This window comes from Habropoda laboriosa, unplaced genomic scaffold, assembly GCF_001263275.1.
Source record: "Habropoda laboriosa isolate 0110345459 unplaced genomic scaffold, ASM126327v1 scaffold529, whole genome shotgun sequence".
Taxonomy (NCBI): domain Eukaryota; kingdom Metazoa; phylum Arthropoda; class Insecta; order Hymenoptera; family Apidae; genus Habropoda; species Habropoda laboriosa.
The window spans coordinates 180,686-193,825 of record NW_017100671.1 but is presented as its reverse complement, the minus strand read 5'-3'; the positions used below and the strand labels follow the sequence as shown (position 1 = coordinate 193,825).

General features: G+C 38.3%; 1 protein-coding gene across 1 annotated transcript in view; it reads right to left on the bottom strand.

Moving 5' to 3' along the window:
* Positions 1 to 964: 964 nt before the first annotated feature.
* LOC108576843 (tyrosine-protein kinase Dnt-like) overlaps positions 965 to 13,140 on the bottom strand; it is a 105,019-nt gene continuing 92,843 nt past the window's right edge. Inside the window, exons 5-8 of the mRNA XM_017939906.1 lie at positions 3,987 to 4,143; positions 2,683 to 2,950; positions 2,038 to 2,224; positions 965 to 1,213 (exon numbers count right to left, since the gene is read on the bottom strand). Of these exons, the coding sequence (XP_017795395.1) occupies positions 965 to 1,213; positions 2,038 to 2,224; positions 2,683 to 2,950; positions 3,987 to 4,143 (861 nt within the window). The remainder of the gene's footprint in view (positions 1,214 to 2,037; positions 2,225 to 2,682; positions 2,951 to 3,986; positions 4,144 to 13,140) is intronic.

Sequence of the window (13,140 nt, the reverse complement as noted above, 5' to 3'; positions counted from 1 at the left end):
AGACTGCGCGAGATCTGGCTAAGAAAAAGGAAACCAAATACTCGTCAGGTATAGTTCTTAACTTTGCTAACGACACTTTTGCCATTTTGATCAACTGCACTTTTGATTGTACAAATTTGTTGCTGTAAGGCGACGGAACCTTTGGGTTTTCTTCGACCATCTTGTTCCAAGATGGCGAAAAACTGCTCGAAAGCCACTATATAATCCACATCGTGTCGCTTTTCAAAACTGCACTGTAGAGAACTTCGAAGGACCAGAGAAATCGGAAAATGAAGAAGCGTATTTAGTAAGGAATATATCGTTGCGAAAGTGCGCCTATGCAATGACGATGTAGCATGCACGTCGAAGGGGCAACGGCTGGTTGCTAGATGACAGGCGTCGCGTTCCCCAATCGCGTCCTGTCTATCCGTTGCGTTGTCGAAAAATGTAGCTGCGTGCTTCAAGTTCCTCCTTTTTTTTTTTTTTTAACTGCTATGGACGGATGTAACCGCGTTGATCTTTCAAACCGCGGCTCGCTCGTTTGTTTGCAATCGAATCCGCGTTTTTAATCCGCGAAATTGCGCCGCCGCTCGGTCAACTATCACCTGTATTCATACTACGCCGTTCTTAAAACGGAATTTCGAAAACAATGCGGCAGGAATGTCGAGTACTGTCGCTGGCAATCAATAATCGCAAATGGGCAGTGATTTTTCAATTCCATACGCTCACAACTCTCGCTTTCGTCGAAAAATTACACCCTTTTGTTATTTTTTTTTCATGCAACGTTCGTAATTCTCCACGGGTTTCTTTCGTTCCAATCCCCGAGTTCACCGGGTTCGACCTTCCGTGTCTCCTTTTCCCTCGTGTGAAACTGAAGAGACGTCGACACAGAAGCTCTGCGGCGTGATTCACTCGAACGGTATCACTTCGAAAGACGCGCGGCTGTTTCGGGGAACATCGTGAAACATGTTCAAGTATGAATATTTTAAATGAAGCCGCCAAGGGCGTCGTGAAAGTCTTGCAAATATGCGAGAAGTTGCGGCATGGTCGGCCGGTCCCTAGGCAGACCCAGCCAACAGACAGCCATCACGGCGAAAAGTTCGTCGGGACATGGTCGCGGTTGGGCCAGTCGGTAGCCATCTCGGAGACAAGCCATCATCTCGAATGGGTCCACCTCGATATACGGCTGCTGGCCCATCGTCACCAACTCCCACAGGAACACTCCGAATGACCACTTGAAGAAAGAGAAAAAGAGGTCGTAATTAGTCGTAACGTACGATTAAGGTGAAGGATTATCAGCTTCTACGTTAGTATTCGTATAATTTTCGCTCCCTTTAAAGTAAGTATCAGAATAGAATTACAATAAGAATTTTATTGCTTTATTCGTTAAATTAGACTGTCTTTTGTTGCAGCATTGTGGTATGTACGATATAAGAATCATGGTTTTTTATTTTTTAGGGGTTTTTAATAACTTGTTGATAATATGAACACTATATTTAATCTTTGATATAGCAGTTTTCTTTATTAATTTAGTTAAAATTAATTGAAAAACATAATTTTATGACTTATGCATATAACCTTGAAAGTGTGTACAAAATGCATATAACGAATTTGAATAATATTATATAAATATAACATAAGTAAACGGAAAATTTAAAGAAGAATGCTGAAAATTACAAAAGGATGAACTCGGAGAAAAGATGATACAATTATTTTTTGAGAATTTCTTAATTTTTCAATTCGTTCCAAAATCCTTAAAAGGTTACATACTTTTGTAATGATTTTCTTCACTATGAATATTTTTCAATAATTTTTATTAACAACTGCAACTTATCGTACAGAATTAAATTTTCAGATGTTATGTATTTTTGATTTAGGATACGGAGAAACAATGTGGGCATCATATTTTATATCATAAACGGTATATAAAAAATGCAAATAATATATGAAAGCATCATCGATTAGTACCTCGTTGTCTGAAACATATTCGATTTGGAAATAAAACGAATCTAAAAATAGTTTATCATTATTATAGTTCAATAGAAATTGCCATCGTACCACGTCCGTCGCAGTGCTATACTGATTGTGCTGGAGTGTCTCCAAGGCCATCCAACGAATGGGTCTGTTCTCGTTATCGCCGAGACAATGATAATCCTGGGGGAAGAGATCTCGCGCCAAAGCAGTATCAGCTAATCGCACGCGAAGATTGCTTGGCTCGATCAGGCAGTTTCTCGTAGCAATGTCCCTAAAGACACATGATCGCTTATGTATTTTGACCCAACATATTTCTTGGATATTTCCGAATATCATTAAAACGTTGATCTCGATAAACTTTTACATTATTTCATTTTAGAAGAAAGAAATGCCTAAAAAAAATTGTAACTTATAATGTTATAATATTTTAACTTTGATCTTAGTATGTTTTTAGATAATAACCAATTATATCAATTATATTAGTATTAATAACAATTCATTGTGTGACATTTTTGTTAAATGTTATTATGTTTTTGTAAAATTAATTTTACACGAAATGTTTTACTATATTTTTCGAGCGGTAATTTTTAACGGAATTCATTTGCGTGCATCTCGTACAAGTTATTTAAATTTTCTCGGATCAAATGATATTATGAAAGTAATTTATGCAAGAGTGTAATCAATTCAACCGAGTAATGAAATATTATAGATGAGAATAGTAGCAATTACCTGTGCAAGAGCCCTCGACCATGCAAGAACGCTCCTGCCCTGGCAACCTGTGCACCAACGTGCACCAAGTCCCTCGTCACAGGATGATGATTCCCGTCGGTAAGGTACAGTTTCAAATTTAACTCGCCCGGCGCACTCGCGTATGCCAATAACGGACAAGAACTATCCAGGCAAGCGGCTGTAAGCGAGGTTATGTTTGTATGCACTAATCCTGCCAGCTGCGAGCCCTCCACCACCAGTAAAGAAGCCTGATATGTCGATGCCACTTCTAAAACGGTCAACTTTTTGCATTAATCGAACTACGTTCTTTTACTAGTTTTCTTATCTGCAATTCTACTGTCAACGATAATTCACATTACTTTAACACTTCAACTGACGACAGAATTATTCGAACCTATTTTTATGAACGAAATATTTGTCGTTGCGATTAGATTCCATTCTGATTTTTAGTTAGTAAGCCTGCATTAGCAATCTTCAGTGGATATGAAATTTTCTGCCTTATCATACGATGTTAATTTAGAGTACTTGAATTTTTATTATTGAATTTGAAAACAATAATGTAGTTGAATAATATTCTTGTTTCTTACATCATTCTTCGCATATTTGTTTTAAATTGTATGGTATAAATGTAGATACGTTGTAGAAATATATTTTTATTCCTGGTATTTTACATTTTGATATGCCAGATTTTTATGGAGCAAAATGTTTTTTATTCATTTCACTGTGTTCGGTTGATTATAAACAAGAATAAATATTGTATAATGTAAAGTATAGGTAATTTCATGCTTAGAATAAAAGTTTTTCTTTCGATACAGTTAAATTGGAAATCTTTTAAAGTATCGCGAATAACTCGATTAAGGCTTTAAAAAATATATTTTTGTTGAGCACACATATAATTTAAGAATTTTTGGGTTTTATATTTTTGAGAATGCATAAAAAGGTTTTATTTAGTATTTCAATCTTGTACAAAATAATTCTTTTCCAATATGCTTTTTTTGTACAAAGACTGAGTTTCCAGATTTCTGAAAGGACATTCTGGTCAGAAAATTTGTTTAAATGTAATTTACATTTCAGAATTGTATGTTTCCTCTAGGAAAATTTCTATTTAACCTTTTAGCTAACATACTTTTCTGCCCTCAGCTGACTATTATCAAATACCTGTGTATTATTCTTGTCCATAGAAAATGTGATCATGTCTCAATATAATTTCTACAAAAATTACTGATTGCACTATATCATTGTTTTAAAATTTCCATATTACACTTTTCAAACGCAGTAGTATCAATAGCATAATATGTTAATACCTGTGACTGTTTTAATAATTACTTCCTGTTCACGATCAGCCAGTTCCAAAGTGCCTTTGTAGACACGACCAAAGGTGCCCTCTTGCACAAGATTGCAACAATACAACGCGGCTCTTGACACGGAAAGCGCCCTAGCTTTCTCGCACGGATCGGTCGTCTGTAAATTAACAGGGATAGAAGCAATACATTAATATTGATACCTGCAGTTATTAGCAGTTTCGAAAACAATTTGCAAATTTTTTCATTCTTGAAACTGACATCATTTCTAAAAGATGGTACGCGTACAACCATTACTATATCTTTTTAAATCCGCGCCTTACAACTATAATCTTTATGTGATTATGTTTTTATGGTAAGCTAATCTTGAATATCTCTTAAAATACACAAATAACCTAATTTGTAATTCCATTTTTTTTTTTCTTTGACACCGTAAAATGCAAATTGCATTTTTAAGTTTCATAAACAAAAGTTCTCCGTTCTTCTTACAACATTCCCTGTAATTCCTTGTTAGCTTTCACCTTTCCACTTTTTTTTCTCTAGCCTGCATTGTTCCTACTAAGAATTCGCTACAACATTTTTGTTCCATCAAATATTTTTTAATGCTCACATCAATATTAATATTGACTAATTCGATTGCCACATATTTCGAGAATTTCTATCTAGCACTTCATTTCACTAACTGGATGATATCATGAAATTTATTTCATATTCCCCGTGTTTTAGGCATTGCAGGTTTGGACACTCCCCAGTACACGCTGGAGGAGTAATCGGCGTAGGCCCCTCCAGAGGACTACACTTCGTTCAAAATAAGAGTAACCTCGCTCTCGGTCCGATTTTCGTCCGTTCTGCGCAGTTCCCCCTACTACCTACCGATGTGACGCATGCGATTGGTCGTAGCGCCATTTCGGCTGTGCCTAAGAGCGACGTCAACGTAAACAGTGCATAGAGTGGAGAGAATCTTTCCGGTGGTCTAAAAATATGCGCGCCTACTGTGTGCATGATATCGCAGCGGTTTATGACAGACGAATAGTGGCTAGTTGTATGAATTTAGCTGGACAAAATAAAAATATCAATATTTAGGGAACGATTCAAAATCATTTGAAAAATATATATACGGAAATTAGGGGGCAGATATCTCTGTATAAAAACTTATCACCGTGTATTTCGAAACATTTTTAATTTTACATTTAAACTTGTTAACTTTAACCTTTTATTTACAAACGAAGTAAACTGAAACATATTTTTATTTTATAAAGTTATCAAATACAATAAAATTATTCTTTTTTGCTTTTCTAAATTTAATTGCCTTTTCTTCTTTCTTCCATAATCATTACACACAGTCGTACAGGGTGTATGTTTCAAGAAGCCATTTTTGACATTTTAAACAAGTAATCCATATTTTTCCTTAAAAAATAAATGATTTGTCTCGAGATATCACGTTATCTATTTTAAAGTACTTTTTTTTACTTTGAATATTACAAACATCATTCAAGTCGTTTTAGATTCTTAATGCAATAAACTTACCTTGAAAAAACAGCAAAATCTTTAAAAGTCATAACATGCATGTTAAATAAACAATTCAAGTTCGTTCAAAACAACTGCAAAACAATTTTTATAAAACAGTTGCTAGCCGTGCATGTTCGAAATTAATTAAGTCACCGTGTATATGAGACAACACGCCCGGAACAGTAGACAGAGAGCGTAGCAGAGGGTAAGGCGGAGAAAAACGTAGGCGGTTAAGTGGGGGTTTGGACGTTCTAGCCCTGCCTTAGGCACGTCCCATACGCGAAGCGAGGTTACTCTTATTTTGAACGAAGTGTAGAGGGGTTATTATTAGGGGTGGAGAAATATGTTGAGAATGTATAATGACGTTTTGTTTGCGCGGAGACTTTGTTCCCGTGTGAGTTGAGGTTGCAAATTGATCGAAGTGTGGGACACGGTTGCAGTAGCAGGTAAAGAACTTTAATATCGTTGAACGGTAATTTTTAAGTAGCAAGGTACTCTTATTTCACTGTGCATCTTTGAAACTTGAATGCACACGTTGTTGCAGTCGCTATTTTTGAATGAAACATCGATGGAAGCACTATTTCGAATGCAAAACATCATTGTACGCGTTACTTTTGAATGCAACATTACTTCAAGCGTTATATTTGAACGCAAACATTGTTGGAATCACTATTTTTGATTGCAACATTATTAGAAGCGTTATTTCGAACGCAAACATTATTACAAGCACTACGCTTGAATGTAACATCGTTACAAGCGTAATACTCCCTTGTAACATCGTTCACTCGTATTATTTCCGTAAAAAGCACATTGTTGCAAACCGCGCTATCGCGCTTGCACCTTTGATGCCTACGTCGCTCCCGAAAACTGCACATTGTTGCAAACACGTACCTGACTTGCAACTTTGTTGCTGACGAAAATTGCACATTGTTGCACGACGCCCCCCGCTTTGCAACATTGTGCAAATTTCGGGAGCGATTTACGGCAACAAAGTTGCAAACCCGCTGCACGTTTGCAACAATGTGCAATTTTCGGGAGCGACTTTCGGCAACAAAGTTGCATCGCTCCCGAAAACTGCACATTGTTGCAAACACGTACCTGACTTGCAACTTTGTTGCCGAAAATAGCTCACGAAAATCGCACATTGTTGCAAACGTGCAGCGGGTTTGCAACTTTGTTGCCGAAAGTCGCTCCCGAAAATTGCACATTGTTGCAAGCGCGTACCTGGCTTGCAACTTTGTTGCCGAAAACGATCCCGAAAATTGCACAATGTTGCAAACGCGTTCTGGGTTTGCAACTTTGTTGCCGAAAGTCGCTCCCGAAAACTGCACATTGTTGCAAACACGTTCTGGGTTTGCAACTTTGTTGCTGACGAAAATTGCACATTGTTGCACGACGCCCCGCTTTGCAACATTGTGCAATTTTCGGGAGCGATTTTCGGCAACAAAGTTGCGAGCCCCGGTACTCGTTTGCAACAATGTACAATTTTCGGGAGCGATTTTCGGCAACAAAGTTGCGAGCCCCGGTACTCGTTTGCAACAATGTACAATTTTCGGGAGCGATTTTCGGCAACAAAGTTGCGAGCCCCGGTACTCGTTTGCAACAATGTACAATTTTCGGGAGCGATTTTCGGCAACAAAGTTGCGAGCCCCGGTACTCGTTTGCAACAATGTACAATTTTCGGGAGCGATTTTCGGCAACAAAGTTGCAAGCCAGGTACGCGCTTGCAACAATGTGCAATTTTCGGGAGCGACGTAGGCAACAAAGATGCAAGCGCGATAAGACGTTTGCCACAATGTGCATTCGAAAATAATAGGAGTTAACCATGTTACAAGCGAGAATGACGCTTGTAACAATGTTACATTCAAGCGTAGGGCTGGTAATAATGTTTGCGTTCGAAATAACGCTTCTAATAATGTTGCAATCAAAAATATAGATTGCAGCAATGTTTGCGTTCAAAATATAACTCTTCAAGCTCTGTTGCATTCAAAAGTACCGCGTACAACAATGTTTTGCATTCTAAATAATGCTTCCATCGATGTTGCATTCGAGAATAGAGACTACAGCAATGTGTGCATTCAACTTTGTGTCGCGCGCGCAATTCGCGAAAAATTTGTATTATATTTACGTATTTACTTGTTACTTATTATCATTTATTAAGTAAGCAAATATGCTACAAATTATGTCGCGTTTGGTATCGTTTTAATCAGAAAAATGTGACAAATATGTTGATAAAAATTTCATTCGTTACAAATCAAAAATAGGAAAGTTTGATTTTTGAGTTAAAGGTCTCAGCTTATTCGTTTGTCCTCAACTACTTTAATACAGAAAACGTTCCAGAAATATATTAAAGATTTTCAGAGATAAAATTATGCATTGCAGCTATAAACTTACTGAAAGGTGGGCGGGAAGCAATCCGACAAAAGAACGATTTTTAACGCACAGAGTGTCGCATGATTAAAGAAAGAAATAAAATTTGAAGAATTACAAAATGGTATGGAAGAAAATCAGAATAGATCTTCAAATTCTTTATGCGATCGTAAGAAACATTCTTTTAACGATAGCAGCAATATGACCAAAAAGAGAACAACGTACTCGATACGCACGGTCTAAATAATTCGTCATATAATAAAAGTCCTGCGCAAAAGAATTCATTAAAAAGCGTTCGTCGCTTCCAACAGGATGTGAACAAGATCCCTGAAGAGGAATAAGAAGAAGAGCGGCAGGAAGAAAAAAGTGGGAGGACCTCCTTCTCTTTTAATATATTGTTATGTCGTCGTCCCCGTCGTAGCAACATTGCCCTTTGTTCCTCGATGGTTTTTCAACGGTTCCCACGTTGCGATTAGCAGGGAAGCTCTGACGCGGGGGCAAACAGGGCAAGAGGGAGGCCAGTTATTCATTAATTTCAATTTTCCGGAGTTTTGCCTCTGACCCTTCTCATTCCAATTCCACGCACCCACCTACACCCCAAGCCCCGTGCACAGGCTGCACCGTGGTTGCACGGTGCGACGTGTGCGTCTGTGTGTGTCAAAGTGGTAAGGAAAAAGAGGCGGAAAATAACTGAAAAGCAGCTCGGAAAGTATTAACACCGTGCAAATTGCTAGACGACGTATCGGATTTAAAGAGGGGGAGAGATTACGGGGGCGGGTAAGGGTCGTGCGCGAAATCATTTGTCGAAACTCTGGTAGAGAGCAATGTCGGCTAATATTACGGCTTACCGTGACCTGTAATTATTAGCACTGTGAGCGTTGAGTGTGTGAATTACTTGTTGGTGAAAAAAAAACCCTGCCTTTTTCATTCCTCTTTGTCTCCTGATTTTCATACCGCCGCGCCGCTTTGTCTCACTCGCGTGTATCTCGTTTCTACTTTTCCAATTTTCTAAAGGTCTTTAACCTTTTATCACGCGAGAATATCCTCTCCCTGCTTGCCTCGCGTGCTTCTCTATCTTTCTTCATTAGTGGAAGTGCGACGAGACCAATTTCAAATCGGCGAGCCTGGCGTCGAACAGATAAACAATGCACGCGGTTATAAATCTAAATAGGTAGGAATTCGGGAGAGGGAGACTTTTTTGTTTAACCAATTCTCGCCGTCGAGAGAGGTTTCTGGAGGGGCAGCAGTTGACAGCGTGTTGCAATTTCGTTATTGCGGACAGCGAAACGAACGTTTCATCGCACTTTTAGCCGCAGTTTAAACGCCACAATCGACCCCGCCGCGCTATTTTTTCTAATTAGAATTTCCCGATGACAAGAATTCCTACGATGTGAAATATAACCGAATGTTTCAAATGGCATAAATGTAAGCAGCTAAAGGTGTTAGGTCTCTCACTTGGTACGTGGAGCCTGGTAACTCCTTTTTTTCAAATTGAAAAATTATCCTTGGTGCTTAATTTTTCACAATCAAATCAAAATTAATAAATTTGATTTAACGGAGTTAGTCACTTTGTAACTGACAAGCATTTACTTGTCAACGCAAAATGAATATACAGGGTAAAACAGGACGCGTGGTCTCAACAGCATAAGGGACGATTCAACATGTAAAAATAAACCCAAAATAAAAAATTAATTTTCTTTTCCTTGAAGCCTCGTTTTTGAGAAAATCGAGTTTGAAAATTTATGGAATACTCGTGCATTTAACTATCTTACGGCTTCGTGTTTGTATTAATAAACAGTACCAATGGTCGTTGAAGATGTTGAATGTTAACTTCTGCCAATGTCGTTCTTGTCTTGTATCACAGCAACCGTTTCGTATTTCGCATTTTTGTTATAACTGTTTAACAAAGCTTCAAGCGGCCTGTGTTCTGTCAGAAAGTGCTCTGACTCGGAGCAGGGTGGGCGTGAAATTAATCGAACGTGTCTACGCTTTTACAATAGTATATGTTATTCAAAATCTATATCCGCGTTATCTGAGCGTCGTTCGCAGAAAGTGTGCTTCGAGGGTCTCGTGAAGAGTGAGGACGCGTCGTCCTGCCGATCCCTGTCCACCCCTACGCGAACAGGCCCAGTGAAAGAACCCAAAGGGGCTAGTCAAGATGCTCGCTTCACCGTCTTCGGGACGGATTTCCTCACAGTTTGTATAATAATCTTTTCTTATTCATACCTGTTGGATTATTTCTAAGAAATAATCGAGCGAGGACAAAAATGTTTCGGCGTTCTTTTGGACAAAGACACTAGGACTTCCACCAGATGTGTCTGGTGTTCGTTTTCGAGCGAAGCGCTGCACAGTAAACAGTTCGTAGGTATAAGCGGACCCCAGCTTTCCCTTTTTGGGTGTCCAGAGACAGTTCCATAGAGCATTTCAAAGAGTACAGACGTTTCTTTTGAGTCCAAGAATAAAAAGAATACAGAGACTATTTTATTTCAATCACCCATTTCCAACAATACCCATAGAAGATACTGGCAAAGTTTGATCGGAAAAATTGGGACACTCTGTATACGCAGCCTCCTCGATCCGGTTGCAAATTGGAAACAAATGTTGCGGGTGCAAATGAAAGTGATGCAAACACGAGGAAATGTGATTTCGCCGACGAACAATAAAGTACCCTCTCCCTCTGTCATTGATTATTATCATCTGCTTCGTGCTCGGCCGTGTCGCGACTGATATTGCTGCGCGTAACTGTTTTCATCGGAACAGAACGTCGACCAATGAAACTTTTTGACGCTTGCAACAACGTTTCGTCGCATAATTAACAAGGTCTATATTACTTCGGAAAAACAGACTCGTAATTGCCGCAGTAAACGAACAGAGGGAACGAGAAAGGGAAAAGGGGAGATTTAACAGCACCGGCAGCGAACTTTTTGCTGGATACGCAGCGTGTAGCAATTCAATTTATTTATCGACTCGGCTTCGTCAAACGTTGCCATTTGTTTTCCGCCGCAGTGATTTCGAAAGCTTCATTTTCAAATCGCCTTCCCGCGTCGCAACAACTACGTGGCAGAACATTTTACTCGGATTTAACGAATTAAATAACGATACACTTTTCCCTTTAACTTGATTAAACCGAGTGTCGAGCTTAAGCGTTTAGCTGCATTGCGTTCAAATTTAGAATTTCGTGTAATTCTATTCTAGACAGAGTCGAAAATGCAAATGGAAAAAGAGAATCGTAGTAAGAAAAAAGGAATCGCATTGAGTTTGAATCGATTTTTTAAAAAAATTATTCAAATGATACGGTGAAAGTGAAATTACTTTGCAATTCTCTTCTAGCTTCCATCGCGTTGGAAAAATGATGTCGAATATAATGATGATGGCTTGGACGATTAAAGGGATTGAAATGATAACACATGCTGCTGTTTCAAAGCTACGAAAACCATACGAACTTTCCATGGTATACCTAATATTTACAAGTAGAGAGTGTCTAAATATGGGCTACCACTTTTATGTCAGGATTTATTGTCAAACCTGTGGATGATCAATAATATTTTTACTATATGATACGAAATCAAAATAAGCTGAACAAAAGCAACGTATGTTGCAAATTATGCATTTAAAATGACAGGGAAAATCTTCATTTTTAGAAAAGAGGTCTAAATTTGGGCCACTCGTAAAATAATCGAAATGAAAAATAAGAACTGCACATTTTCTCCTCTATTACGTACACCGTCGTTCCATAAGTATTTGGACACCTATTACTATGATTCAAATGACACTTTTTGAATTTTTAAAACTTTTAGTGCTAAAACACTCGATTGATGTTTACCTTTTTATATTTAAAATAAATTTCCTTAATAATTAGGTTTAAAGAATTCATTTCAGAAGCCAATGTGATTAGCTCCATACTCTAAAGTAAATCGTTATGATAATGTAATTAAAACGCTTATAAGAATTTAGCTAACAAGCAATTGTGAGTAACTTTTTAATGCAACGGTACAAAAAATATTAATACTAATATTTACATTTGACGTATACTTTCTGTTTTCTGGAGTCAACCGATTTGGCAAATGAGCAGCTCATACGTCAGTAAAAATATACAGAGTATTTACGCTATTAGTTTTCAACGTTCTCCTCGTAAGTGATAGATTTGTGACAAATAGAAAAGCATAGTTTCATTTTTTTTTTATACACAATACGGTGGCTTGAATAAATTTTTAAAAATTTGCAATGGTTTCAGCATAATGACGATACTACGAATTTTCTTAAATTAATAGCCATAATTGTTTTTATATTATACGAAAGCGGTTGTCGAGATAAGTTCAACGACTAACAACAAGCTGATTGGTGTTTGGAGTGGCGTAATCAAGCGACACACTACACATATGATTTTATTTAACTTCGACCTCGTGGTCAAGAAATGGGACTTGTTTTACAATTTCTTCTTAATTACCATACACAGTATCTCTTTCGCTCCTTCACATCCTTCCGTATTCCACACTTTTACCTACTACTTACGTATTTAACGTTGTACATTTCTTACCCTACCAGTTCTGCTGCTACTCCATTTCCTCTACTACCTTTTTTATTGCATTGCACCTATTTATTCTTCGGGATCCCTTTCCCCTCTTCGCTTTTTATTCTATCTGTGTTCCTAAGCCATTCGACTATTGTACTTCTTCCACCCTTTTATCCTGCAATATATTTTCAACACTTATGTCCATCCTTTTCACGCCTGTATAATCGTCCACTAGGTGTTTAATCTTCCGTACATCCTTTTCGCATATCTTACGCATTCTCTTTTCTTTATTCCTTCAGTATCTATTCCCCTCTTCCATATTGCCGTATCTTACTTTAACCATAAGTCTCTGGTTGCCTATTGTTATTGCTAGTGGTTGTGGCGATAAACTTTCGAGCTTTGTGGATGTTTGCACGATGTGGTGCCGTCTAGATACTGGTTCGAAGGACCACCCAAATGATTGGGACTTGTAAACACTGATCTATGGTATCGCGTGATGTGAGCTGGTTCCTCCTTGGTTCTCCTTGTTCGTGGTAGTTGAACGACTTCTCGACGACTCAACTCTCCGACGTCGCGTCTCCGACGTCCGTGAGAGGGATGTTTGTTGGGACACGCTGATTGGTTAATGGTTAACACGTTAAACGCCCAGCCTGTTTTGCTTACCGTTCCGTTCAGGCCACACTTGGCCGTGGGCATGCACACAGTGGGCCATGCGAACTATAAACAGAAGACGACTAACGAAAAGTATACTGTCAGTCGCCGGTG